Source organism: Cucurbita moschata, unplaced genomic scaffold (genome assembly GCF_002738365.1).
Source record: "Cucurbita moschata cultivar Rifu unplaced genomic scaffold, Cmos_1.0 Cmo_Scf00009, whole genome shotgun sequence".
Lineage (NCBI taxonomy): Eukaryota > Viridiplantae > Streptophyta > Magnoliopsida > Cucurbitales > Cucurbitaceae > Cucurbita > Cucurbita moschata.
Window position 1 is genome coordinate 1,516,325 of NW_019268525.1, and position 25,322 is coordinate 1,541,646.

General features: G+C 37.5%; 5 protein-coding genes across 10 annotated transcripts; 3 read left to right on the plus strand and 2 right to left on the minus strand.

Moving 5' to 3' along the window:
- The first annotated feature begins 1,431 nt into the window (after window positions 1-1,431).
- LOC111447017 (WAT1-related protein At1g70260-like) lies at window positions 1,432-3,680 on the plus strand. The gene is made up of 7 exons (XM_023085973.1): window positions 1,432-1,685; window positions 1,774-1,842; window positions 2,299-2,415; window positions 2,535-2,784; window positions 2,869-3,027; window positions 3,102-3,253; window positions 3,363-3,680. Exons 1-7 carry the CDS (start codon window positions 1,480-1,482, stop codon window positions 3,505-3,507), a joined length of 1,098 nt encoding a protein of 365 aa, XP_022941741.1. The 5' UTR covers window positions 1,432-1,479; the 3' UTR covers window positions 3,508-3,680.
- Window positions 3,681-4,694: 1,014 nt separating this feature from the next.
- On the minus strand, window positions 4,695-5,468 carry LOC111447406 (MLP-like protein 423). Its single transcript, XM_023086559.1, has 2 exons — window positions 5,209-5,468; window positions 4,695-5,126 (listed from the first exon to the last, which is right to left on the minus strand). The coding sequence occupies exons 1-2, from the start codon at window positions 5,393-5,395 to the stop codon at window positions 4,846-4,848; spliced, it is 468 nt and encodes a 155-aa protein (XP_022942327.1). The 5' UTR covers window positions 5,396-5,468; the 3' UTR covers window positions 4,695-4,845.
- Window positions 5,469-5,485: 17 nt separating this feature from the next.
- Window positions 5,486-9,757, minus strand: LOC111447404 (protein ALTERED XYLOGLUCAN 4). Of its 6 annotated transcripts, none has more exons than XR_002711265.1 (4): window positions 9,433-9,757; window positions 8,197-9,315; window positions 7,102-7,246; window positions 5,502-5,588 (listed from the first exon to the last, which is right to left on the minus strand). XR_002711265.1 is itself a non-coding variant. In XM_023086557.1 (3 exons), the coding sequence occupies exons 1-2, from the start codon at window positions 9,647-9,649 to the stop codon at window positions 8,201-8,203; spliced, it is 1,332 nt and encodes a 443-aa protein (XP_022942325.1). In that variant the 5' UTR covers window positions 9,650-9,757; the 3' UTR covers window positions 5,486-5,588; window positions 8,197-8,200. The 6 variants fall into 6 exon arrangements, 2 of the variants coding, with proteins under 2 accessions (XP_022942325.1, XP_022942323.1); XR_002711262.1 differs by having other exon boundaries at window positions 7,102-7,490; XR_002711264.1 differs by lacking the exon at window positions 5,502-5,588 and adding an exon at window positions 6,314-6,496 and having other exon boundaries at window positions 7,102-7,490.
- A 1,968-nt stretch (window positions 9,758-11,725) lies between these two features.
- On the plus strand, window positions 11,726-15,127 carry LOC111447405 (protein LSM12 homolog A). The gene is made up of 5 exons (XM_023086558.1): window positions 11,726-11,942; window positions 12,043-12,202; window positions 12,296-12,376; window positions 14,475-14,598; window positions 14,686-15,127. The coding sequence occupies exons 1-5, from the start codon at window positions 11,810-11,812 to the stop codon at window positions 14,731-14,733; spliced, it is 546 nt and encodes a 181-aa protein (XP_022942326.1). The 5' UTR covers window positions 11,726-11,809; the 3' UTR covers window positions 14,734-15,127.
- Window positions 15,128-16,474: 1,347 nt separating this feature from the next.
- On the plus strand, window positions 16,475-20,406 carry LOC111447740 (nucleobase-ascorbate transporter 7-like). Its single transcript, XM_023087057.1, has 14 exons — window positions 16,475-16,869; window positions 16,959-17,056; window positions 17,139-17,315; window positions 17,406-17,506; window positions 17,677-17,752; window positions 17,838-17,897; window positions 17,966-18,150; window positions 18,229-18,325; window positions 18,422-18,508; window positions 18,611-18,669; window positions 19,323-19,414; window positions 19,499-19,576; window positions 19,664-19,824; window positions 19,930-20,406. Exons 1-14 carry the CDS (start codon window positions 16,755-16,757, stop codon window positions 20,146-20,148), a joined length of 1,605 nt encoding a protein of 534 aa, XP_022942825.1. The 5' UTR covers window positions 16,475-16,754; the 3' UTR covers window positions 20,149-20,406.
- The last annotated feature ends 4,916 nt before the right edge of the window (window positions 20,407-25,322 follow it).

Sequence of the window (25,322 nt, forward strand, 5' to 3'; positions counted from 1 at the left end):
TTTTTTTTTTTTTTTTATTTATATATTTTTTAATTCGAAGGCCCGAAGAAATTATTCTAAAAGGCGGTGAGTATAATATGGCCGATAGTTTTATACCATTAGATATAAAAAAGAAAAAACGAAACATTATAATTTGACCAAACATCTAAGGATTTAGAGAGATACTCGTGCATTCTAATCGTCATATTATTCTATAAGAATTCAAACTTTTAATTTTTAGTTTATATAGGTTTTAATTTTATAGTTTTTTGTTTTTTTTAAATATTTTTAATTTTAGTGGGTTCCACGTCATAAATGAAAAAAAAAACAATTCTTATCAATGAATGATAAGTTATATCAATTTTTACCTTAAATTTTCATTCTTAATAACTTACAAAACGCTCCAATTTTAACCCTAAGTTGGTTTTTGTTTGAAAGATTGTTTTAAAAAAATAGTATTTTCAAATGCAATTAATGAATTGAAAAACATATGTATTGTTCTAAACTTATATGATTTTAAATTAAAAAAAAAAAAAAAAAAACCATTAGAAATAAGTTTTCTTTGAAATATGTGATTTTTGACCGATAATAATAATAAGAAGAATAAGAATAAGAATAATAATTTGATAATTAGTAGGGATGTTTGTAGGTTAGTGTGGGTTAGGTGACGTTAGATCTAACTCGAAGTTATAAAATTTTCAACCCAAAAATTTTGGTTAAACCATAAACGTTAAGTTGATCTGATGGTCCAAGTTATTTATTAAAAATTTTATTTTTAATAAAAGTAAAATATAACGTAAAATACATTTATTTATTTTCAAATTAAAATTTACGACTCAAAAAGAGTAAGGGAAGAATAAATAATAATATATATATATATATTTGTGTCCTAACCAATTTTTTAAATTAATAATAAATTTAGATTAATTCAATTTCTTATATCATACCCGAGATGAGTTAGGTTGAGTTACAGTGTTTTTTTTTAATACCCTTAAAAAATTATAATAATTATCTAATAATAATAATAATAATAATAAATGATTGGAGTAAAATTAAGTCGAGGAGCAAATCAAAATGTTGAAGGAGAATGAAGGTGTTAATATCAAGGATGACGTAATTGGCATGGACCAATGAGGAGATTTTATTAAGTTAAGGAGTGGGGCCACTCCGAATGTCGGCCACGCAAACATTAGGCTGTACCCCAATGACCGAAGCTGAATCGTCGGCTTCCTCTTTTATTTTCACAATCAAAAGAAAGGCTTATGATGACCCCTTGACGTCTAGTCCTTATAATTTTATGGAGATATCTAGTCAGCTTTTTTCCCACGTCACCCCAAAATTCGAGTCGCTACTTCCCTGTCTCAAGTAGCTGCAGGGTGTCTTGAAAGGTTGCCTTTTCGTTTTCCATCATTTATGAACTAATAAAAACTCCATTTTGGGAGCTTAAATAAGAGCCACCCAGTTTGTGCGTTTCCCAATTTGAATGAGGGACAGACAGCCATGGAGCTTAGGAGTGGAGCTTTGCTATGGGGAGTGGTTCCCTTTTTGGCGATGGTCAGCTTGGAAGGCTGCACCATTGGACTAACTATCTTGGCTAAGACAGCCATTACTTATGGAACCAACACGTTTGTTTTTGTTGTCTACACAAACGCTGTTGCTTCCTTCCTTCTTCTTCCTTACTCCTTCCTTTTTCACCTCAACGACAGGTTTTAATCCCACTCCGACCAATTCCTCGTCCTTCTTCTTCTAATTTTCTTCATTAACCCTTTTTTTTTTTTTGTTAATATTATGCAGAACGGATTATCAACAATCTTTGTTTTCCCTTCCTCTTCTCCTCCGAATCTTCCTCCTCGGCTTCATTGGGTTTGTCTTCTCGCTCCCTCTCATACATGAATAAACTAAGAACACCTCTAGATGAGAACGATTCTCGATAGAATCCTCGAGAAGGGCTTAAAAAGAATTAAAAGTTACTATTCATGTATAAGCAACGTGCACTTTTCATTTTGGTGGTTCAATTGTATCGTAAGAATTCTAAAGTTGAAGCTTTTGCTTTTTGAGTAATTCTATGTTTGGGTGAACTCTATCAAACTTTTTTAAAAAAGATGTAAATGAAGACAAAAGATGCTAAAAAGATTCGAAATGATCTCTACTGACGTAAATAGCTTGTCAAATCTAGATTTTGAATCTTGATCTGAATTCTAACGACGACCCATTTCAAGAAATCACTCGAGGTAGAATAATATAACTGATTAGGCCTTGTCGTGTTACTGTGAGAATATAAAGTTTTGATTTTTATTTTTTATTATTATTGTGGTGTAGGATATGTGTCTCTCAGAACCTAGCGTTTTTGGGCCTAAGCTACAGCTCTCCAATTGTTGTATGCGTAATGGGTCTTATGCTTCCAGCCATTTCTTTCATTCTCTCGATCCTTCTCAGGTACTCGTTTTATCTTTCTCGATCTCGATCTCAATCTCGATCACGATCAGACAAGCAAGAAGAAACATTTCCAAGAAAGTGGGAGATTAGTAGTTCTTCTAACTAGGTTTAAATTTCAGGAGAACAAAAATTAACTGGAAAAGTCCAAGTTTCATTACAAAAGTAGTTGGCACAGTTATATCAGTTATAGGAGCTACATCCGAGGAGCTTTACCTAGGCCCCGTTGTTCGTCAGCATCCATCATCTTCTTTACATTTACAATTCAAACAAAAGCTCTTGGTCTTCACTTCAACCACAGATCGTTGGATCATGGGTGGCCTTTTATTAGCAGCTGCCACTCTATGTGTCTCAATATGGAACATCATTCAGGTTTATATCAATGTTTTATGACAAACCCATGATGTTTTTTTTGCATTTCTTGACACCCTTTTGTGTGTGTATGATTTTGGTCAGTTGGGTGTGGTGAAACAATACTCACAAGTGATGAAAGTTGCCTCCTTTTATAGTTTGGTGGGCAGTTTAATGTCCGCAGCCATGGCTTTCTTTATTGTCGACGACTTGAATGCATGGATAATCAAATCAAAATTCGACATCTTTCTAATCATTGCAACGGTAAGAAAACGAATTTGGATCATCACCTCGTATTATACATTGTTTCAAAGCGTTGAATACGATGAAATTTGCAGGGTGTTTTTAGCGGTTTGATTAGGAATCGAGTGCAAATATGGTGCATGCAAATGAAAGGGCCATATTACGTGCCCATGTTCAAGCCGTTTGGTATTCTTTTTGCTACTTTCTTTGGCTCCACCTTTTTTGGAGATACTTTCCACTACGGAAGGTAAAATTATTGTTTGTCTTTTGAATTGATCTGTTTTGGGTTTTTTGGATTGGGTTGAAGGAGTCGTTTTTGGTGGTAAAGTTCGAATTTTTTTGTGGTATGATGGCAGTGTGATGGCGGCGTTCATAGCTGGGATGGGATATTTGACTGTAATGTGGGGGCAAATGAATGAAGATCAAGGAAGAGATGATGAAAGCAACGATGATTTGTCTTCTTCTAGAGTTCCACTTCTGGATGAAGAATCAAAAGTGTAAAATGAAATATCTAATATGATCAGAAGAAGTTATTTTGGAATGAATTCTGATCATATGAAGCTTTTTGTTTTCATGGAATCTCAATCTTTGGCGTTGAGAGGAATTGTATATATATTGTTCTAGTGTTGAGTGGGATCCTTTGTGTTTTTGTATAAATGAAATGATGATTGTTTTTTTTGTTATCTCGTCTCGTTCTTTTGATTAGTTGCTTTTGATAGTGTTTGATAAAGATCGAGCGAACTTTGGTCCAAAAGTCGAGATGAATTTTAGGTTTTTAAGTCGTGATAGCTCTTATGAATTAATATTTGGATGAACCTTAAACTTTAACATCGAGACAGTTTGAGTTTTTAATTTTCTGTAGTTCCAACCGGTCAAAATTTGGATTAGATATAATCCAAACATCGACAGACGAACTTTTAGCTTCAAACATGATAGAGCTCTAATAAATCAAAATTTCAAGATGAATTTAATTCACGATAGTTATCAACCTAGATTATCGAATCAAATGTTGTAGGGTCAAATAAAAATTAAAAATAAAGTTAGAATGATATGATGAGTGGGGTTTTCAAAAGTTGAAAGCATGTGTTTGAAATATTCAATTCACCCACCAATCCCATTGTGACAGACTAGTGTAAAATAATAAGTATTATATTTGATTTAATAATCTCACAAACTTAGTAACAAATATTATATTTGATATATATATATATATATATATATATTTTGTGACAAAAATCGATCCAATTTGATTGATACAATTTTAGTAACAAATATCATACATTAAAAATATTTACAAGAAATTTATTGGTAGCATTAATAAATGGGTTAGGTGAAAATTTTCATATTAATTTTATAATACCTACTTCTTTCTTTCACTATTATAATTGAAGCATTCAAAACTTGAGGGGATCGAGTGAGACGGGTAAGCACCCCTCGTCACCGTTGTACCCATCATCATGCAGCCTATTTGGACTAGACAAGGAGGTTGGTCGGTTGCCAAAAGTTTGTCTTGAGCCAAAGAATGTGCGGGCTTGAAAGCTCAAAATCTAGTATCGACTGGTCATAAGGGATAACGCATCAGGTAAAGGAGTTGAGCTCCCGAACCTACTCAAATCCCCGTCCTATCCCGACCTACTCACTTTATATATATATATATATTCCTGCTTTACTTACTAAATAGTCTTGCGTTAGAAAGAACAAGATAATTATTTAATCCATTCTGCCGACAAGGGGAAGAACAAGAGAACATGAAACACAACAAACGCATACATAGGAACCACATTATTCTCCATAGTCTTTATAGAGACAGCCTCCATAACTGAGGTGTCATTGGTGTATCTATGGCTGCTGCAGAACGTAGTCATCCAGTTCCAGGAAATTCTTCACCACAAAGTCCTTAATGACATGAGGATCGGGAACCTCCTCACTCGCCTTCTCAAACTCACAACTCCATTTCACTTTACTTCCACTCCCATCTTCTTTAGGAATCACACCAATGTGCCCCTTGAAACTCTTGTAATACTTCAGAAGATCCCCTTCAATCACGCTGTAAGAAACCGTCATCGCTTCCTCGTCCACGGCCTCGATCCGCTCTTTCGAATCCTTCACGAGCGAAGAACCTGATCCACAAAATTCCACAACAAAATGAATGATCCCATGTATGACAAAGTAACCAGAATCATGTCAAAGAGTTGAGTTTACCCTCAGAGTATGTAATGAGGCGAACAGAACCGACCGCTTTACCATCGCCTTCAAGAACTTCAATGCTTTTGTAGTCATGGGGGAAGGCCTTGGGGAAGATGATGGTTGAGTCCCTCATGGAATTCCAGAACTTGGGTGCGATTGACTTCACGTCGACCTCGACGTTAAGCGTTCCATCAGAAGCCATAGTGCAGTGCAGTGCAGTGCAGATCAGTGAGTTGAAAGTAGAGATGAAGCCTGGATATGTAGTAGTGGTGCAGCTGAGAGCTTTAAATTGGTTAGGAGAAGTTCAACTGCCGCTTTAATGGCCGGTTCGGCGAGCAGCTACTTCCCACAAGCTTCCCCTCCACATTTTGCTGCACATTTAATTACTCATTGACCTACGAGACAGGAAAGAATGGAGGTGTTCATGATCTTATCTTTGTTAACTACAATCTCATGACGACCACCGACACCCATAATTCTCAAGATGCATTTAAGTTGTTGGCCTAAACGCTCACAAACGTAAGAAAATATGTGTGTAACAATATTGGTGATGTGAAACAGACACGACTAAAATGTAAATCATCGCTTGCTCGGTTATACTAATGATTTCAGAAATGTTTGACAGTGATCCATAATCAAACTGTATGGAAGTCCATTAAACCTCCCATATGGACCTTCATGACAATGAACATGTCCCACTTGCAGTTTCAGTGGTCGTTGTCGTATTCTTCATCCTCAGCAAATCCTCACCCTTATGAATCGTGATATTTGATTGAGCCAGCTGCTTCAACCTTATTTTAGCAGGGGTAGTTATAATGGTCCAAGCCCACTGCTACCAAATATTGTCCTCTTGTTCACACCGTTAAAGATGTTTCATTCTCCTCCCCAATAAATGTGGGACCCTCCAATCCACCCCTTTAGAGTCCAGTGTCCTTGTTGGCACACCCCCTTGTGCCCACCCCTTCGGGGCTCAGCCTCCTCGTTGGCACTTCACTTGATGTCTAGATCTGATACCATTTATAACGGCCCAAGCCCACCGCAAACAGATATTGTGCTCTTTGGGCTTTCCCTTTCGGGCTTCCCCTCGAAGCTTTTAAAATGCATCTGCTAGGGAGAGGTTTCGACACCTTATAAAAGGTGTTTCATTCTCCTCCCCAATCGATGTGGGATCTCACAATTGAACCCTAGCATATGTGTTATAAAAACCTTGAGGGGAAGCCCAAAGAGGACAATATTTGCCAGCAGTGGACTTGGTTGTTACAGCAGTTTTCAGCTCGTATACACACTCGATCTCGAAATGGTCCTGGAGATCAATACAGATTACAGTACGAACCTTCCCAATGTCATATGATTCCATCAGATTATCAGATACACATATTCTTCCAATGTATAAACCATAATGATTTGGTGAACTACGGACATATACTATCTCAGGCAACATAGATTTGCTGTTTGAAGCTGAATGCTTAGAGACGAATAAGCCTACGATTCACAAGTTCATAATGTGATGATGATGATATCTACCTACCCCAGCAGAATGTGGAACAATTTGTCTATAACATTCACAAGTTCATTCTTTAAGAGAAAATGGTATCTCAGATTCAGAAGGGCTGTGGTGACGGTGATGGCAGGAAGCTTCTTACACATCAAGTGGTTGCGCCTCTGCAGCATCAACAAGATTAATATTGAATACATGTTGAAACGAGGTGTGTGAATCATTCTACAATGAAGGTAATCTTATATAGTGTCTTAACCATGGAATGTTGGCAGAAATTTGAATCAAGTTTTGAAATCCTAGTTATAAAACTTGGTTATACCCTTGATGCAATCCAGGGGACAAGTCCAGAATCCAGAACGGTAAGGATCAAAGCAAATTAAACATTAACAATTATGGGTGCAGAAACATACCTCCGAAGCTGAACCTCCTTTTTAACTGTCATGTAGCATAGCTTCAGAAGATGGAGTGTGCAAATGAGTGAGCGAGCAGCCCAACAATGGGGTCGAGTTCATCGTCCCTCATAACCCTAACCCAGATGGACCCAGATTCCAATTCCTGAAAATAGCTGAAATCCCCGATGAGGTTTTGAAGGTGAGATTGTTCAGAGGTTTTGAAGAGGAAAAGGGGAAATGGGTCTGAAATGGCGGGGAAGGAGGCGATGGCGGCGTAGATCCAAAGGGAACCCAGACGGCGATGGGCATAGAATGCATACCTCGCTAATTGTGTCGTCATCACTCATAGTTACACTTGGACTTCCATTATTTCAATCAACTCCAAATAATCAACCAATTCTTCATCTCTATAAATATGATAATCTTAGCTACTCATTATTAAAATTATGACTCAAATTATCAACTTATTATTATTATTATTATCATTATTTTTGTAATATTTACACTCAACCTACAATATTGTTAAATCAATATTAAAGAACAGAAAAAAAAAAATAGAAAGAATATACTAACAATAAAGCTATTTTAAACATTTTTTCTTCTTTTGTATTAAGGGTATAAATGTAATTATTGAAAACTTAGGATTATTTTATCATATAGTTTTTTTTTTTATATATAAGGTTATTATTAAAATTTTAAAATAAAATATCCATAATTTCCATAAAAAATTATACATGATTGGCTTCGTTACATAATTTTACATTAATACCCTCTCATCTATTGTCGGATTTTACAGTATCTTCTATAAAAATACCATTCTAATATTACATTAGAAAAAATTTGAATTTTTTTTTAAAGATTAAAGTGGTTAATTTTGATTGTATTTATATATATATATTAAAAAAAAGGGTAAAAAGTAAATTTGATTTTGGAAATAATTCAGTTAAATGTAATCAATTTCCATTTCAGATAATCGCAAGAACAATAGAAATAAATTCCCAAAAAAATTGCAAACCCATCGATACTTTCCTAATCAATTCACAACGAAAAAAAAAACACTTCAAAATCCAAACATTTTGGAAGGAGTTTAAGATGAACATGATGAATGCGTACCCTCTCACAGTCCAGATTGCTGCTCCCAGGTGTTCATGATCTGCAGGAGTATCTCATTCCAAGTGTCCACAGGCCCAGGCAGGCACCAATGAACGCAATCATTCTGAACCCGCTCCCCAACGCCGCCATTGCCGTATGGAAACGGATGCATGTAAGGCCCAGGGTGCCCATCAGGCCTCAGCAATGAAAGTTTCGTCACATCCAACGCTGCAATTCTCAGCCCCCCACTCTGCTTCGCTCTGCCCTTCGCTTCTTCCACCTCCTCCACTTCAATCGCCCTTATTTCCGCATCCATTCCCTCCAATTTCTTCTCGCTTTCCTTATACGGCTTCGTTTTAGGACACGCCCCTGCCTTGTCCCACTCTCCTTCAAAATGCGACGGCGAAAATGTCGCTAAAAAGATACCCAATTCATTGCTGCTTGACGAACCCCTTCTGTCGATTACAGCCTCAAACGTCGTCCTCAATCCCTTTCTCAACGCGTCGTAGAATCCAATCTCGGTGTGGTTCAAACTAGGGCAGTAATGGCAACCCATTATAGAATCATCCCCTTCGTAATACACTGCGGGATGTAAATACCAATGCCCGATTGAGAACACTACTAAGTTAAAATCATCCAAATCCACAGCCCATTTCTCGTTTACGCGATGTAAGAACAGTTCATTGTGGTTAGGGCCGGCGTTTGATTTTTCAATTCCGTCGACGAGAAACGGCGACCAGTAGACCGAAACGGTGAGATTATGAGATGGGAAATTCCATCGCCGGAATTTGTTGTCCTCGCCGGAAGTGTAAACGAGTTCCGGAGTGGAAACAGAGGCTAAAATACAGAGGAGGGACTCTAATTGGTTCCTCGCCATTGAATCGCCGATGAAGGCGATGTGTTTGTTAGTCATGAAGTGAAAAAATTTACTGGGATCGAACCTTGGGAGAGAACATTTGTGGGGCTTCCATCGCCAATAGAGATAGCCCAAATCAGAGCGGCCATGAACGATGCAATTTTGGGCGTCTTTAATTGTGCCGCAGGTTGAGCCATTGTATAAAGGTCCCAGCTTGTCGGGGACCCATTGGCCGTCGGTGTAGTCACAGGGAGTTTCATTAACCGCATTAACTTCTTCTTCTTCTGTGGAAACGAAAGAAAGAAATAAATGAAGAACACAATGAAAGAAACCCATTTCACCAAACAAAAAACCTGAAATAAAAGACCATTAAAGAAGCAATCTTGAGCTGTTGCTGTTACCTTCATGAACAGAGGAAGGTGAAAAATGAGGAGGCGACAAAGAAGAAGAAGCTATGATTTGGGGGGTCCGATGAATGGGAGAATCTGGGAGATGGATTGGATGACAATACAAGCGGAAGAGGGCGATGGGGAGAAGGGCATAAATGGTCCAAGGAACGAGCTTTTTGATGAACTGTGAATGCCTCGGCTCCTTCAAGAGATTGGTAATGGACACCATTGCTGATGACCTTACCTTCTTTTGATCTCTGCAACTTCAACGCAGAGACAGAGACCAAAAGCTCTCGTCTTTTTCCTTTTTCATTTTTGTTTCCTTCTACGCTTTTTTTATTCAGCCGGCGAGTTGAGGTAGTGGGAGCTCTGTAACCCGTGTGTTTTGGTTCCGGCCCAAAACCCACGTATACGTGTCTTCTTCTCATTGGTGGAAGGTGCTTTTCTTTTATTTATTAATTAAAATGATAGAAAGAGAAACGAGATGATTGATGCTTATTTTCTTTTTCTTTTTTTAATTATATTTTTAAATATTTTAAGATTTATTAAAGCTAGAAACAAAATTAGAAAAATATTTATTTATTTTATATTCTAATAATTTCCTTTTTTTGAGCTTAGGTTTGTACTAGCAAAATGATGGGACTTTTTTGTGAGTTAATCATATTCCCCTCCACGTTTTAAGTGCACAATGAAAACCCGAAACAGCCCTCCATTAGTTGGTGACAGCACATTTTATGAGGGACTGGATGGGAATTATGCATTGTGACCCAATAGAAAGCTAAGCCAACTTTTCTTGTTTTCCAACTCATTTTTAATTCGTACATCTAATTTGTTTGAGAAAAATGTAAATATAATAATAAGTCAAAGTGACAAATTTAAAGGTTGATTTTAAAATGGTTAAAGTTGAGAAAATTATTATTATAATATTGGAGTCCCACACCGCCTAACTAATGACTTTTTATTACCATATAAAAGTCAGACACCTTTTGTTTCAAGAGGATTAAAATACAAATAATAATAATAATTATTATTATTATTATTATTATTGGATGATGAAAGCATCGCCTCCGTTACTTTAGAGAATGATTATGGATTTATAATTAAGAATACTATCTTCATGACTATGAGGCATTTTGGGAAGCCCAAAGTAAAGTCATGAAAACTTATACTCAAAATGAACAATATCATACCATTGTGGAGAGTCGTGTTCGTCTAACATGTTATCAGAGTCATGCCAATAGATCGGTAAATCCTCAAATGTCGAACAATCATTTGATAGTTAAATATAATGCATTAAAGTTCAATTATATTTAGGATTCCTATAAAATATTTATTATATTTTTTACGAAGGTTAAAGATATTAATATTACTTTATGGTATATATATATATATTTTTTAAGGAGGAAGATATTAATAAAAATTTTGAAATATTTAAATAAATTAGGTATTTATGGTCAACCAATGATAAAACATTCGGACAAATTAAGAAATTTAATGTTTTATTATTAATTTAACCTTATTGTTATTTATAGGATCCATTAATAACCAATAAGAAACCATAACGTTGAGAATAGGGATTTAATGGTTTAAGATTTGGGTGACGTGGATGGGATGTGTAATTATAATGTCTGTGTACTTTATTATTGGAAAATGTTGGTGTAACAGTCACATGATTTTGGGTTGGTTTTTGTATTTATTAAAATGACAATGTCAGAATTCACATGTGTCTAACAAATGCCTTTTTCTTTAATCAAATTTTATTTGGTCGCATAAATAGAATGCGAGGGACGACCATATAATATACATTTATTTTATTTAGAATTAATTTATATTATATCGTGTTTTAACTTATTTAATTAACATTTTAGATTTATTTTCATTATTATTAAATAAAAACGATGAAATAATATATATATATATTTTTTCTTGGCATTCTATTTATATTTCTCTAAAGATTCGTATCTAATTTTTATTATTCTTTTTAATGAAAAAAATTTTAAAATTGGCTTAATAGTTAAAAATGTTAATAAAATGTAAATTAATATAAACTTTAGATCTGTTATGTATAACCGTCAGACTCACAGTTATTTATTTTATTTAGTTAAAAGAGAGTCGAGAAAATAAAAAAGAAATTTTAGGTATTAATGAAAAAAAAAAATTCTCGGAATATAATTAAAAATGAAAAATGTGGTGAATTTAAAAAATAGTTTATTATTTGTTTATGAAATTAGAAATGGTAATTCGGGCTATTTAGGTCAATAGATTAAAATTATGTGACAATGTTGAAGAAGAAAAGCCCTAATTTATATAAGGATTAGAAAATAATTACAGTCGTTACCAACTCCTTCAATAGGAGGAAGGGCGGTTGCAAGCGAGGAAGAAGGCGAGAATGGCACTGGATGGTTGCTGCAATGGAGATGACTTCACTGTTGGGTCCTTCTTCTCCATCAAGACAACCTTGGGCGATGAATTCCAAGGACAAGTCATTACTTTTGATGCACATTCCAACATCCTCATCCTTCATATCCTTTCTGTGTTTCTACAATTTGTGTAATAGTTGTTGTCAGTTGCTTCTTGAATTCCTTAGTTCTTTTATGTTATCCTTAATTTTGTGGTTTCCACAAGAGGGTTCAAAGTCAGGACCTCGTAGAAACATAAGGCTGCTGAAGGCTAATTATATTAAGGAGTTTTCATTTTTGGGACATGGTGAAGATCCTATTGACCTCAAGAAGTGTTACTTGGATATCAATACTCTCCGGGCTCGAGAGGAACTGGCCATTAGGTTAGTCAATAGCCTATTGTGATTTTAGTTGTTTCTGATTCAATTATGTGTTCTCATTCTCTTTTGCTTCTCGGATTGTATTGAATTTCGCAGGCAAGCTGAGACAGACGCGGAGAGGATAGGAGTGGGTGTGACCAGCGAGGCCCAGAGTATTTTTGACGCCTTATCTAAAACGTAAGCTTAGTTTTATTTCGTTCCTTGGAATATTTGGAAAGTCTGTTTCGATTGTACTTAAAAATTTAAGGAGATTTCTTTTATACTGTTTTTAGTTCATATCCACGCATTTTTGGTAATTAGTGACAATTTGATCAGTTTTCTTTGCTCATGTAACTTTTCCATTAATTTTGATCATTTCTATGTATTGATTCCATATTAAGAGAAGCCAAGAATGCTTTTGTGTTCTTATCATCTCCCTCTTCTTACTCGCAGTTATTCTCTAGAAATTCTTTTAAAAGCTTAGTTACATTGAAAATGATTTAATTGATGAAATCTGTGACTTTTTCGGAAATTGATGAAATCTTTATGATAATAGGAAGTCTGTATAATGGTCTACCTGGTTTTCAACCTTCACTAGTGATAACAGCTTTGATTAGAACCATGATGCTTTGTTGTGCCACGCATTTCCTATCGTGTTGACAATGGATAAGATGCAATTGATTCATCCCTTCAGATTCAATTGGATATGAATATTATTTTCCAGCTTGGGCAGCATGATTACTCTGAAACTTGATGATTCGGGCCTTGCTATGATTAAGACCTTGAACTCCTATGTCATAGCACTAATTCTTGTGCTATCAACCATGATTTGTTGGAAATTTTAGAAGAAATTATTTTATAAGTTTTAACATGTCTCTGGATGATATAACATTAAGATTGATTTTACTTTTGTTCCCTTAAACTAATGATGGTAATTCTTACATCTTTTGTTTTTTATGATTTTGATCTTTGTACGACCTTTTGAAATCCATGGCAGTTGTTTAGAAGCACCACTCGAGTAGTTTTATGTATAATTGTGTACCAACTTCTATGGAACTTATTTTTTTTTGCTGTTCCTAATGCAGAAGTCATAGTTGTTATTGCTTGGTGCTAGTTCCTCGATTTGAAGTTGGAACTTATGTCATTCTTTATTTGGTTTTTTGTACAACCAAAAATGGCCATGTTTGTTCAAGTTTAATTAATAATTTTAGAACTTAATTTTTCTGTACTGCCAGGTTTCTTTAACGTATATGCTTTCATACTTTTGAGCCTGAGAAGGAATCAAGAACTTTTTCGTCAAGAGAGTATTATGCATTCTTATGGTAGAATTATTTTATTTACCCCATATGATATGTAAATGATATCAAGCCAGGCTTGGTTCTATTAGGAACCACGGATCTCTACAATAGTATGACATTGTCTATTTTGAGTATAATCTCTCGTGTCTTTGCTTTTGGTTTTTCCAAAAGACCTCGTACCAATGGAGATGTATTCCTTACTTATAAGCCCACAATCGTCCCCTTAATTAGCTAATGTGGGACTCCTCCCAACAATCCTCCCCTCGAACAAAGTACACCATAGAGTCTCCCTTGAGGCATATGGAGCCCTCAAACAACCTACCCTTAATTGAGTCTCGACTCCTTCTCTGGAGCCTTCGAACAAAATACACTTTTTGCTCAACACTTAGTCACTTTTGACTATACCTTCGAGGCTCACAACTCTTTTGTTTGACACTTGAGGATTCTATTGACATGGCTAAGTTAAGGGCATGACTCTGATACCGTGTTAGGAACCATGGACCTCCACAATGGTATGATATTGTCTACTTTGAGCATAAGCTCTCGTAACTATGCTTTTGGGTTTCCCAAAAGATCTCATACCAATGGAGGTGTATTCCTTACTTATAAACTCATGATCATCCCCTTAATTAGCCAATGTGGGACTCCTCCCAACAATCCTCAACAGGTTCGAATGATCAATTTTACTATTTGTTGCTAAATGCATCCATTCTTTTGTCTTCTGTTATGGAATCTGAAAATTAGAGAACAGTATGGGCAGCTGTTGGGATTATAAACCCAAGTATGCTCTTCTGATCTGATTTTATGAGGCATGCACATACAGAATTACAAATGCAACAGAAATTAGATACAAAAGCATCATGATAAGCTTTAATCTTTTCGAACTTTTTATTGCATGGATCATTTTCTCTTGCTGTTTCAGCTGTATAATTTTTCTAGTTCGTAGACTCTGCTTTATTGTTTTGATATTCTGGCTGAGGCAATTAGTGCAATCCCAGGCTTCCTGTGCGTTGGGACAAGTCTGTCATTGTTGTGATGAATGAAGTACGTGTAAGCAATCCCTATCTACCAGAATCTGTTACTGGAGGCACTCCTGCTGCCAATGACCGGGTGAAGAAAGTGGTACGAATCTTTGATAGCACTAGCTTTTCACTTCTTTCTTGCAATGCCTTGTGCAAACCTCTTTACGTATGGATTTTTCTCTTAAAGCTTGAACTGGAGAGGAAGCGGTTGCAAGTTCGTGGCGGTGGTCAGTGATGGTTATTCATCCCTCTTCTTCTTGGTGACAGGCAATTGCCTTAACTTAGTCTTTTTCTAATGGGGAACGTAAAATCTCTAAAGGCATCTCAGTGTCAGCAATCATGAAGGGATTTCGTGTTCAAGTGGTACCCAATCTGTTGCCGAAGTTGTATGGTTACTGGACTCCTAGTTGTTGATTTTCTCCTGTTTATGAACTGCACTGGACGCGCCCTGGCAAAGTTTTTTGTGGGTCCATATTTTTATGTTTTCCAAGATTTGCTCTGTTGCAATGTATTCAATTTGCAATGAGCAAACTAGATGTTATGACTGTCCACCTCTTATTGAATCATAATGTGGAAAAACTAACCCTGATGTATTTGGAAAATTGAAAGAATAGGTTTCTCATGCTTCACCTCTCGACCTTTTCTCTGTTAAGTATCAAGCATCATAACAGGGACAGCTTTGATGCTCCAGGCATCTAATGGCCGAACATCGATGTCGTTTGGGGCCTAAGATCAGCCCCACATTCATAATTTTCTTGCCTTTCGATTTTGCTAGTTAGAATTAAGAATTCTTTTTGAAAACATTTTCTGTTGAAGTACTCCGCAGATGCAAATGGAAAGCTTGAACAGGGCATGTTATGGCTCCAAAAGAAAGTTGAATTTTCTTTTCCATACCCTTTCTTTTCCCCCCTTTGCTTTTCCAAATGGCCCCATTATCCATTGTTTCTTTATTCCTTTCTTGAAATTGGTAGACTAATTCTTAATCCTTACGCTGTGACATTTAGAAAGAAATGTATATGGCCCGCTTAGTTCAGGGAATAAAATGCTATCCTTTTATCTGCACTATCACTATCACTATCTCCCCTCAAGGACTGTCAATGTCGATGACATTCAAAGAGATCACTTGTTTTTAAGTACAGAATCATCGAGTTTTCTTTACCATTTATTTTCCAGTATTCTCTAATGGAATCGTGTTCTGTAAGTTGAACGAGCTGCAAAAGTTGACATCGCTGACTAAAATAAGGAATTTGATACTCATCCTTTTCAGTCATTAGCAGAGTTTTATATCAAAACAGTCTCGGTACTTCTGATTATTCTTTACAGAATGGAACAAACTGCTCTCAAAACAATGATAAACCAACATAAATTGGGATGTTTCTCAATTCTCTTCTGCAATTTTAGAGTTACAAAACCAATCAACTTCACCTGAACTAAGCCAATCTGCAAGCTTTCAGAGGACCTGTTCTTGGTGGGTGTCAATGCAAACCAGAATCCTTGCTGACCTGCTGAAACAAAGTCTCCTGCAATTTCACAACACATGGGAAGAAGGAAAAAGAAATCTCAAGCTTATTTTCTGCGAGCCTTGAGCGCCTTGAGCATCAGACATTGGTCCTTTAATGGAGTTGCTTTGTTTAGGATGATAAACAAGCAAAGTTGCCTTACTGTTCTAAACTGTTCTATAGTTACCCATGTCAGTAAGTTAGCCAATGAAATGGGAGCGGCGAGACTTCAGCTTGGAGAAGCATGGAATAAGTTGTTTTTGTTCTGCAAGTAGTGGGAATTGCTTAAACGAATTGCAGAGATTCGCAGAGGAGATGGTGGAGAAAGGCTTTAATACAAACTTTATCTTTACGTGATTGAAGAAAAGTAAGAAGACTGACAATAAAATAACGAACAAGGAGATGCTGCTGTGGCTTTAGGTTACGGAGAGGTGTGCTGCATTCTTTCTTCCTCCAAGAGAGGTATCACTCTTTTTGCTTCTTTTCATATCTCTAATTCACCTTTATGTTTCCATGTCTTCAAACCCAAGTGGGTCTTGAGCTGTAAACCTCATTTTCCCCATTTTCACACTCCCAACTTCTTTCACTTCAATGCTTTCCTTCTGAAACTTCGGCCTCTGTTTCATTTTGTTGTTCCATTTCTTGGTTTACGTGTAGGATAAAGGCATAACTTTTGTTCCGGACTTTGACTTCTTTGTTTTTTCCTTCTATTTGTGCGGATTATTTGGAAGAGGGGAAGGAGAAGGAAAACAAAACAATGGCAGGAGGTGGAACATCTGCACCACCGCCTAAACAGGAGGAGCTGCAGCCACATCCAGTAAGAGATCAGCTACCCAATGTTGCTTATTGCATTACCAGTCCTCCTCCCTGGCGTATGTTGTAACGAAGTTTCAACTCTAATGTTTTAACATTCCTCTTCTTGATTGCATATAAACTTAGTTGTTTGAAATTTGAAATGCAGCTGAAGCAATTCTTCTGGGTTTCCAACATTACTTGGTTATGCTGGGAACAACAGTGCTAATTCCCACCTCTCTAGTTCCCCAAATGGGAGGAGGAAATGTAAGCTTACAATTGTAATGGTTATTTGAAGTTCTTCTTGTTTCTATTACTCTGTTCATTTTGGTACAAATTTTCATTTCAGGAGGAGAAAGCAAAGATGATACAAACATTACTGTTTGTAGCTGGTTTGAACACACTTCTCCAAACCTTTTTTGGTACTCGTTTACCTGCAGTAATTGGAGGCTCGTATTCCTATGTGCCAACGACAATTTCAATTATTTTGGCGGGTCGTTATAGCGACATTGTGAATCCCCAGGAGGTATCTTCATTGATTCATACCATATGCTAAAATTTCACTCTCATGTCCTCAGTTAAGACTCTGACTTATCCGATCCATAACGTGTATCAGAAATTCGAGAGAATTATGCGTGGAATTCAGGGTGCACTTATTGTTGCCTCAACACTTCAGATCGTCGTCGGTTTTAGCGGCCTTTGGCGAAATGTTGCTAGGTTTGCCTTTTTAGCTTGTTGTACTTCTATCAAGCTTTTCTGGTGCAAATCTTCTGTGGTTTTTGACAGAGTGCTCTAAATCCAATGAAGCTTGGTTTTGAAAATCGTTTACGATAGTAATCTTCTTCGACTCGTCTGATTTGTAATCGTACTTCTGTATATTTGTTCAGGTTCTTGAGTCCACTCTCTACTGTTCCTTTAGTAGCTTTGTCAGGATTTGGGCTATATGAGTTGGGTTTCCCAGTGGTATGTATTTTATAACGCTGAAGGAACTCTGAATTCCCTCCTTTTAGTCTCATTCTTACACACCATCTTCTTCTTTGTTTTGTAGCTATCAAAATGTGTGGAGATTGGGCTTCCACAGCTCATCCTGCTAGTAGTGTTCTCACAGGTATCGTCAAATCTTTCAAGCCTCAATTATGTTTGGATCTTATTAAACGCAGTCTAATTGTTTTGCAGTATATACCAAATATGATAAAAGGCGAACGGCACGTATTCGACCGTTTTGCTGTTATATTCTCAGTTGTGATTGTTTGGATATATGCTCATCTACTCACGGTGGGAGGTGCATATAAGAACGTCGGTCTAAAGACTCAACTAAGCTGTCGTACTGATCGTGCAGGCATTATAGGTGGTTCTTCATGGTAAGACTAAAATCAACTCTCCTATAGCTGTCGATATGCATGAAAACATCGCTCGACTGATTCGTGAGCTGTTTATAGGATTAGTATTCCATATCCCTTTCAATGGGGTGCACCCACATTTGACGCTGGTGAAGCTTTTGCAATGATGGCTGCTTCATTTGTTGCACTCGTAGAGGTTTTGTTCATGTCTTGTGAGCTTATGAACATATGTTTGTTGGCAACTTTAACATCATTGCTTACTTTGGCATAATGTTTTTTTTGGGTTCGACAGTCCACAGGTGCTTTCTTTGCTGTGTCTAGATATGCAAGTGCAACTCCACTCCCGCCGTCTGTTCTTAGCCGTGGTGTCGGTTGGCAGGTAAATAAGTCACTACATATAAGATAAAATGTGCAAAACAATTATGTTATGCAAGTATTTGATAAGTTTGCTTATTGTTATTGTCTCTTCTAATGATCCTAGGGAGTGGCCATCTTGTTTTCTGGTATATTTGGCACAGGAAATGGGTCCTCAGTATCTATGTAAGAACTCTGCAACAACTAAAACTAAGCCATTTGATTCATTAATCCCTCTGTTTTTCTTCTCCCTAGGAACTGAAAACCTCTCTCTAGTAAAGCATTTTAAAACCTTGAGGGGAAGCCCAAAAGGAAAAACCTGAAGAGGACAATATCGACTAGCGGTGGGCTTGGGCTATTACAAATGGTATCATAGCCAGTCACTGGGTGGGGTGGTGTGCCAGCGATGACGCTGGGTCCCTAAAGAAGTAGATTATGAGATCCCACATCGGTTGGAAAGGGGAACGAAACATTCCTTATAAGGGTGTGGAAACGTTTCTCTAATAGACGCGTTTTAAAACCTTGAGGGAAAGTCCAAAGAGGACAATATCTGCTAGCAGTGGGCATGAGCTGTTATAAATTGTATCAAAGCCAGACACCAGGCAGTGTGCCACCGATGACGCTGGCCCACAAGGGAGTGGATTGTGAGATCCCACATGGGTTGGAGAAGGGAACGAAACATTCTTTATAAGGGAGTGCAAATCTCTCCCTAACATACGCATTTTAAAACCTTGAGGGAAAGCCCATAAGAAAATGTTCAAATAGGACAATATCTGCTAGCGCTGGGCTTGGCGTTGGGTTTAGGCTGTTACATGCTATCTCTTAATTTGGCCTTACAGTGAAAATGCAGGGCTGTTAGCATTAACACGCGTCGGTAGCCGAAGAGTGGTGCAAATATCTGCTGGCTTTATGATCTTCTTTTCCATACTTGGTAAGAGAAGGCCTGGTTCCATTCATCAGTATCATCAATTCAGTTCTATTAAGATGCATTAACAGGATGCCTATGCATATCCAGGAAAATTCGGAGCCATCTTTGCTTCAATCCCTGCACCGATAATTGCAGCTCTATATTGCTTTTTCTTTGCCTATGTTGGTATGTCTTTTGAAGCTCAAAACTCTCTGCTGTATTCACATCACAATGGTTAACTTGATCTGGTTTAAATCAATGGTTCAAGAACAGGTTCAGCAGGCCTCAGCTTCCTTCAGTTTTGCAATCTCAACAGTTTCAAGATCAAATTCATCTTGGGCTTCTCTACCTTCATGGGACTATCTATTCCTCAGTACTTCAACGAGTACACCGCTGTCAACGGTTACGGTCCGGTACACACAAGAGCGAGATGGGTAGGAACCAGTCTTACCATTTTCACATCAGCATCAATGAAAACCATTTGATTATCAGTCATTTTTGTTCTATACTTCACACTCAGTTTTGAACTCGTGTTTCAGTTCAATGACATGATCAACGTGCCTTTCGCATCCGAGCCGTTTGTTGCTGGATTTCTGGCACTGTTTCTTGATGTCACACTACATAGCAAGGACACTGCAACAAAAAAGGACAGAGGAATGAATTGGTGGGACAAATTCCGCTCGTTTAAAACCGATACACGAAGCGAAGAATTCTATTCTCTTCCGTTCAATCTCAACAAATTTTTCCCATCTGTTTGAAGTTCATTGCTGATGAAATGGTTTGCTGTCATCACATCAAGCTGAAGGCCATATGCCTATAATCACTGTGAGATTCACAACATCAGACCTTTTTCACTCTAATTACAGCATGAATGTCATATAGTGTATGCCTTGTAGTAACTGCAGTTTGATTCTATATTTTTTTTGGGAGAAAAAGCATATGAAAGTCCTTTTGTGAGCCTTGCCAATATCTTTTAGCTCAAGCCAACGTTAGTTTCTCTCAGAAACATTTAACTTTTTTTGTTGTCCTCTTACGTTAATTTTGAAAAGATTTTAATTATGTCATGTAACGGTCCAAGCCCACTGCTAGCAGATATTGTCCTCTTTGGGCTTTCCCTTTCGGACTTCCCCTCAAGGTTTTTAAAACGTGTCTGCTAGGGGGAGATTTTCCATACCCTTATAAACATTGCTTCGTTCTCCTCCCCAACCGATGTGGGATCTCACAGTCCACCCACCTTCGGGGCCTAGCGTCCTCATTGATACTCGTTCCTCTCTCCGATCGATGTGGGATCTCACAATCCACCCCCTTTCGGGGCCCAGCGTCCTTTGGCTCTGATATCATTTGTAACAGCCCAAGTTCACCGCTAACAGATATTGTCCTTTTTAGGCTTTCTCTTTCAGGCTTCCTCCCAAGGTTTTCAAAACGCGTCTTCTATGGGGAGGTTTACACACCCCTATAAAGAATGTTTCATTCTCCTCCTCAACCGATGTGAGATCTCACAATCCACCCACCTTCGAGGCCCAATGTCCTCACTTGCACTCGTTCCTCTCTCCAATCAACGTGGGATATCACATGTCATATCTTGCGAGAAAAGAGTGAGAGATTAGAAAAACAATAAGCGTGCTCCTCTTTTCCCGTTTCCTTCTTCATAACTGCTACAGGATCTAGTTATTAAGTCATTAGGAGCGTTTAGCTCACACCACCATACTATAATAGTTAACTTCTGCAAAGTATTATGGGCTATAGGTACCAAAATATGACCAAAGCTCACAAATGGACTCATACAGTACAGTTCATGGTGCCTTGAGATATATTTTGTAATCTGAGATGAGTGATGCACATTATTTGCACTTGAAAATGAATCACTTTGGTTAAACTATGCCTAAATTCAAAGAGGAATGCATTGAACCAAATCATTTTGTTAATGATGTGCATTGATATGAGACTGACAAATATGGGAAGCATAACAGATGCATCTTTCTTTGACATAAACAATCAACCAAGCCTGCCATCAGCAAAAGCACTTGTGTTACATTACAATGCCTATCTCTTGGACTTCAACCCATTAATTATTATAGTGCCAACCGCAGCTATTTTTTGAACGTTTTGAAGTTAGAAGACAAACACAAAAACCTCCTCCAAAAGATGGAGTTGCTAGGCTGATTTTCCCCAATATGCAAATGGACAGAAACTCATTGCCCAATATGGGACATCACTTGAAACATTAAATGGACTGATTCAGAGAGCCCTTTCTTCTATTTGTTAGATCTGCCTGTCCAATCAAATTTGTTGTAACAGTCCAAGCCCATTGCTAGCAGATATTGTTTTCTTTGGACTTTCCCTTCCACGTTTCTCCAAGGTTAAAACGGGTTTGCTAGGAACAGGTTTCGACACCCTTATAAAGAATGTTTCGTTCTCCTCCTCAACCGATGTGGGATCTCACAATCCACCCCCTTCGGGGTTTAGCGTCCTCGCTGGCACTCATTCCCTTTTCCAATCAATGTGAGACCCCTCAATCCACCCCCTTTCGGGGGCCAGCGTCCTTGCTGACACATTGCCCAGTGTCTGGCTCTGATACCATTTGTAACAGTCCAAGCTCAGATATTGTCCTCTTTGGGTTTTCCCTTCCGGGCTTCCCTCAATGTTTTAAAACACGTCTGCCAGGGAGAGGTTTCCACACCCTTATAAAAAATTCTTCGCACTCCTCTCCAACCAATGTGGGATCTCACAATCCACCCCCTTCAAGGCCCAGCGTCCTCGTTGGCACTCGTTCCCCCAATCCACCCTCTTCGGAGCCCAACATCCTTGCTGACACATTGCCTCATGTCCACCCCCCTTCAGGACTCAACCTCCTTGCTAGCACATCGCCTGGTGTCTCGCTCTGATACCATTTGTAACAGCCCAAGCCCACCACTAGTAGATATTGTCTTCTTTGAGCTTTCCCTTTCAGGCTTCCCCCCTCAAGGTTTTAAAACGCGTCTGCTAGGGAGAGGTTTCCACACCCTTATAAAGAATGCTTTGTTCTCCTCCCCAACCGACGTGGAATCTCACGTTTGTGAATAATTCAAATTGAGCATACTTGAAAGAAAGGCCAGTTTCAAAGATGAGTGAGGCATAGAAATAGATTGGACCTCTGTATTTTAGAAAGAGATTTGAATGAGAACTTGCTTTCTTTGTGTCAGGAAGTCAGTTGGTAACTTTCATAAGTGGTAGGGCAGTAGGTAACTTAGTAGGAAACAGAGGCACAAAAGGTGGGGCCATTTTCAAGCCTTGGATGTATTGAAGCCTCTCAAATCTCAAGCCCTTGTGGGTATGGCAGGGCATTGTCTTGGAAGGTTGAGCCCGATAATGAAGCCTTGTTTTCTACTGTAAAGGGATATTAAAAAAAGAGCTAAAAAACAAAGAGATTACCACTAAATTAACCCTCTAATCTCAAACAAAATAAAAAGTGTCTGTCACAGACACGTGATTAGCTTAACATGTTCCTTCCAAATGTCCCCAAAACCAGAGGCAAAAGCTTATGTGATGTGATCAAATCCATGGCTTAGTTGGGTGACAAGGTGACCATTTCTAATTGTATTGTCACTCTCTGATTGCTCAAAAGATCGTGGAGGTGATTTTCTTTGCCCACCCTTAATAATTCAACCATCATTTCCTCTCTTTCTCTCTCATTTCCCTCTGCTATAAACCAATGTAAATGAAGGATTTTTATGATATGCATAAACTTTGGTGACTAAACATCAACTTAACCTTGTCTTCTAAAGACAATATGAGTGAAAAGCAAATGACCAATGATGCCAGAGAAAAGGGTGTAGAAAAAATTTTACTTTTAAAACGTGTATGCTAGGGAGATGTTTCCACACCTTTATAAATAATGTTTTGTTCCCCTCTCCAACTGACGTGGGATCTCACAATCCATCCCTTTTGAGGCCCAGCACACTAGAGCTCGTTCCTCTCTCCAATCGACGTGGGATCCCACAACATACATAAAAAGTGCTTCGCTTTCACTTTCATTTTCAATCACCATGATATTGAAAGGCCTTGAGCATTATGGAACATCTTTTATGTTCTCTTTTCCTGTTTAAGGGCTTTCAATGGATAAGAATGTGTGAGGCTGTGGATTGGATGATCATCAGCTCACTACAACTAGCCCTCCATAGCCTTTTCTGATATGGTCAAAGTGTTTATGTTACGTGAGAATAATATCATTGCTATATGATAGATATTCATTGAATTGGACAATCTCAAATGGTCGAATCTCAAGGATGCTCCAATAGTCCCCAAGTTCTTCCTTTTAATGATAAAACAAGAAAGAGAACACTAATACGACAGCCTAGATTCTAACCTTAGTACTAAATTTTCACGGTCGTGTTTATTTAGTCATGTACCTTAAAAAATAGTTAAAATTAGTTCATATTTTGCACCAAAAGTTAGAGAGTCCACACACCTTGCACCTTATTTTAATTTGGTGGCTAAGAACATGATGACAAAGGGCACTTCCTCGAGCATATAACTCAAAGTTTTGACGCAATCATTTGTTAAGGAAAAACATGGATATATGTTTGAAAAGAGTAGTTGTTTATGTTTTTTTTAATGAAAAGAAGAAGAACTTGATTAAAGAGGTATACTCAAAGTTTGTAATGGCTCCATTATAGAGTGGGGCAAATCCCCTCTTTCCATTAGTTTAATAAGAGAAGGATTCTCCTTTTAAGGTTAAGGTCTTTTTCTGAAGCAGCTGGAAGCCAAAAGAAGATGCTGCATTACCTAAAAGCTCCCATTATACAAATATATACACATTTCTATTCTTATATTCCTCCATTATTTAAGCTTATAAGAGAATAAACATACTCATCACCATTCTCAACTAAATTCTCTCCTTTCTCTCAACAACATTCATTAATGAATTACTTGTACAAATATTTTAATCAATTGACTCTGTCTTTTTTGTAGTGTTGTGCGTTTAGGTGAATTTAAAGGAGGTAGAGAAAGCAATTGTAACAGATATTGTCCGCTTTAACTTGTTACGTATCGTCGTTAGTCTCACGATTTTAAAACTTGTCTATTATGGAGAGGGCTTAGTCTTACTCCAACTAGTGTCTCGCACCGTCTGGTGACTAACTCTAATATCATTGTGAGATCCCACGTTGGTTGGAGGGTAGAATGAAACATTTCTAATAAGGGTGTGGAAGCCTCTTCCTGACATATGCGTTTTAAAATCGTGAAGATGACGACGATATATAATAGGACAAAACGAACAATATCTGCTGGCGGTGGACGAATGGTATTAGAATATTGAAGTGACCTTCCTAGAAAAGCAAAGGGAGAAGAACCCCACAAAGGGGATGGCCCTTAAAAACACGGATTGTTGTGTTTGGTGGGTATGGCTTTAATTGGCGATTAGAATGTCCAGAAAAGCTTAGAAAAAGACACAAATATGACCAAATTCTGGTGAGAAGCTGAGCTTACAACTTGCTATTATTATTATCGCTGGGTTTGGATTCAAATATATTCATATATAAATTAAGAGCCTCTTAGCTGATGTCTTAAGATTAAAATGTAGTACGTGGGAGCAATAATTGTACATTAAATATGAGTCAACATTGGGACAAGAAATGGTCTATTCTTTTATTTAATATGAAGATGAAGGTTTTCCAACATGTCACATGCCATACTCGCATTAATCACACACATGTTTTCTTCATCTTTTTCAAACTATGGGAATTTACGAGACTCAAAGATCTTATTATTCTCGCTTTAAGCAGTCTATTGAGTCGTATGGCTCGACGTTCGAGTAAAAAAAAAAAGGTTTCGATTTGACTCATAGTTTTAATAAGTTCGAGTTTACGAACTTTCTAGGCTTGTAATAAGTTAGAAGAAGAAAATTTTGTTGTGAATCTTAAGAACCGCACGCGTTGTCGTCTTCAATACTTTC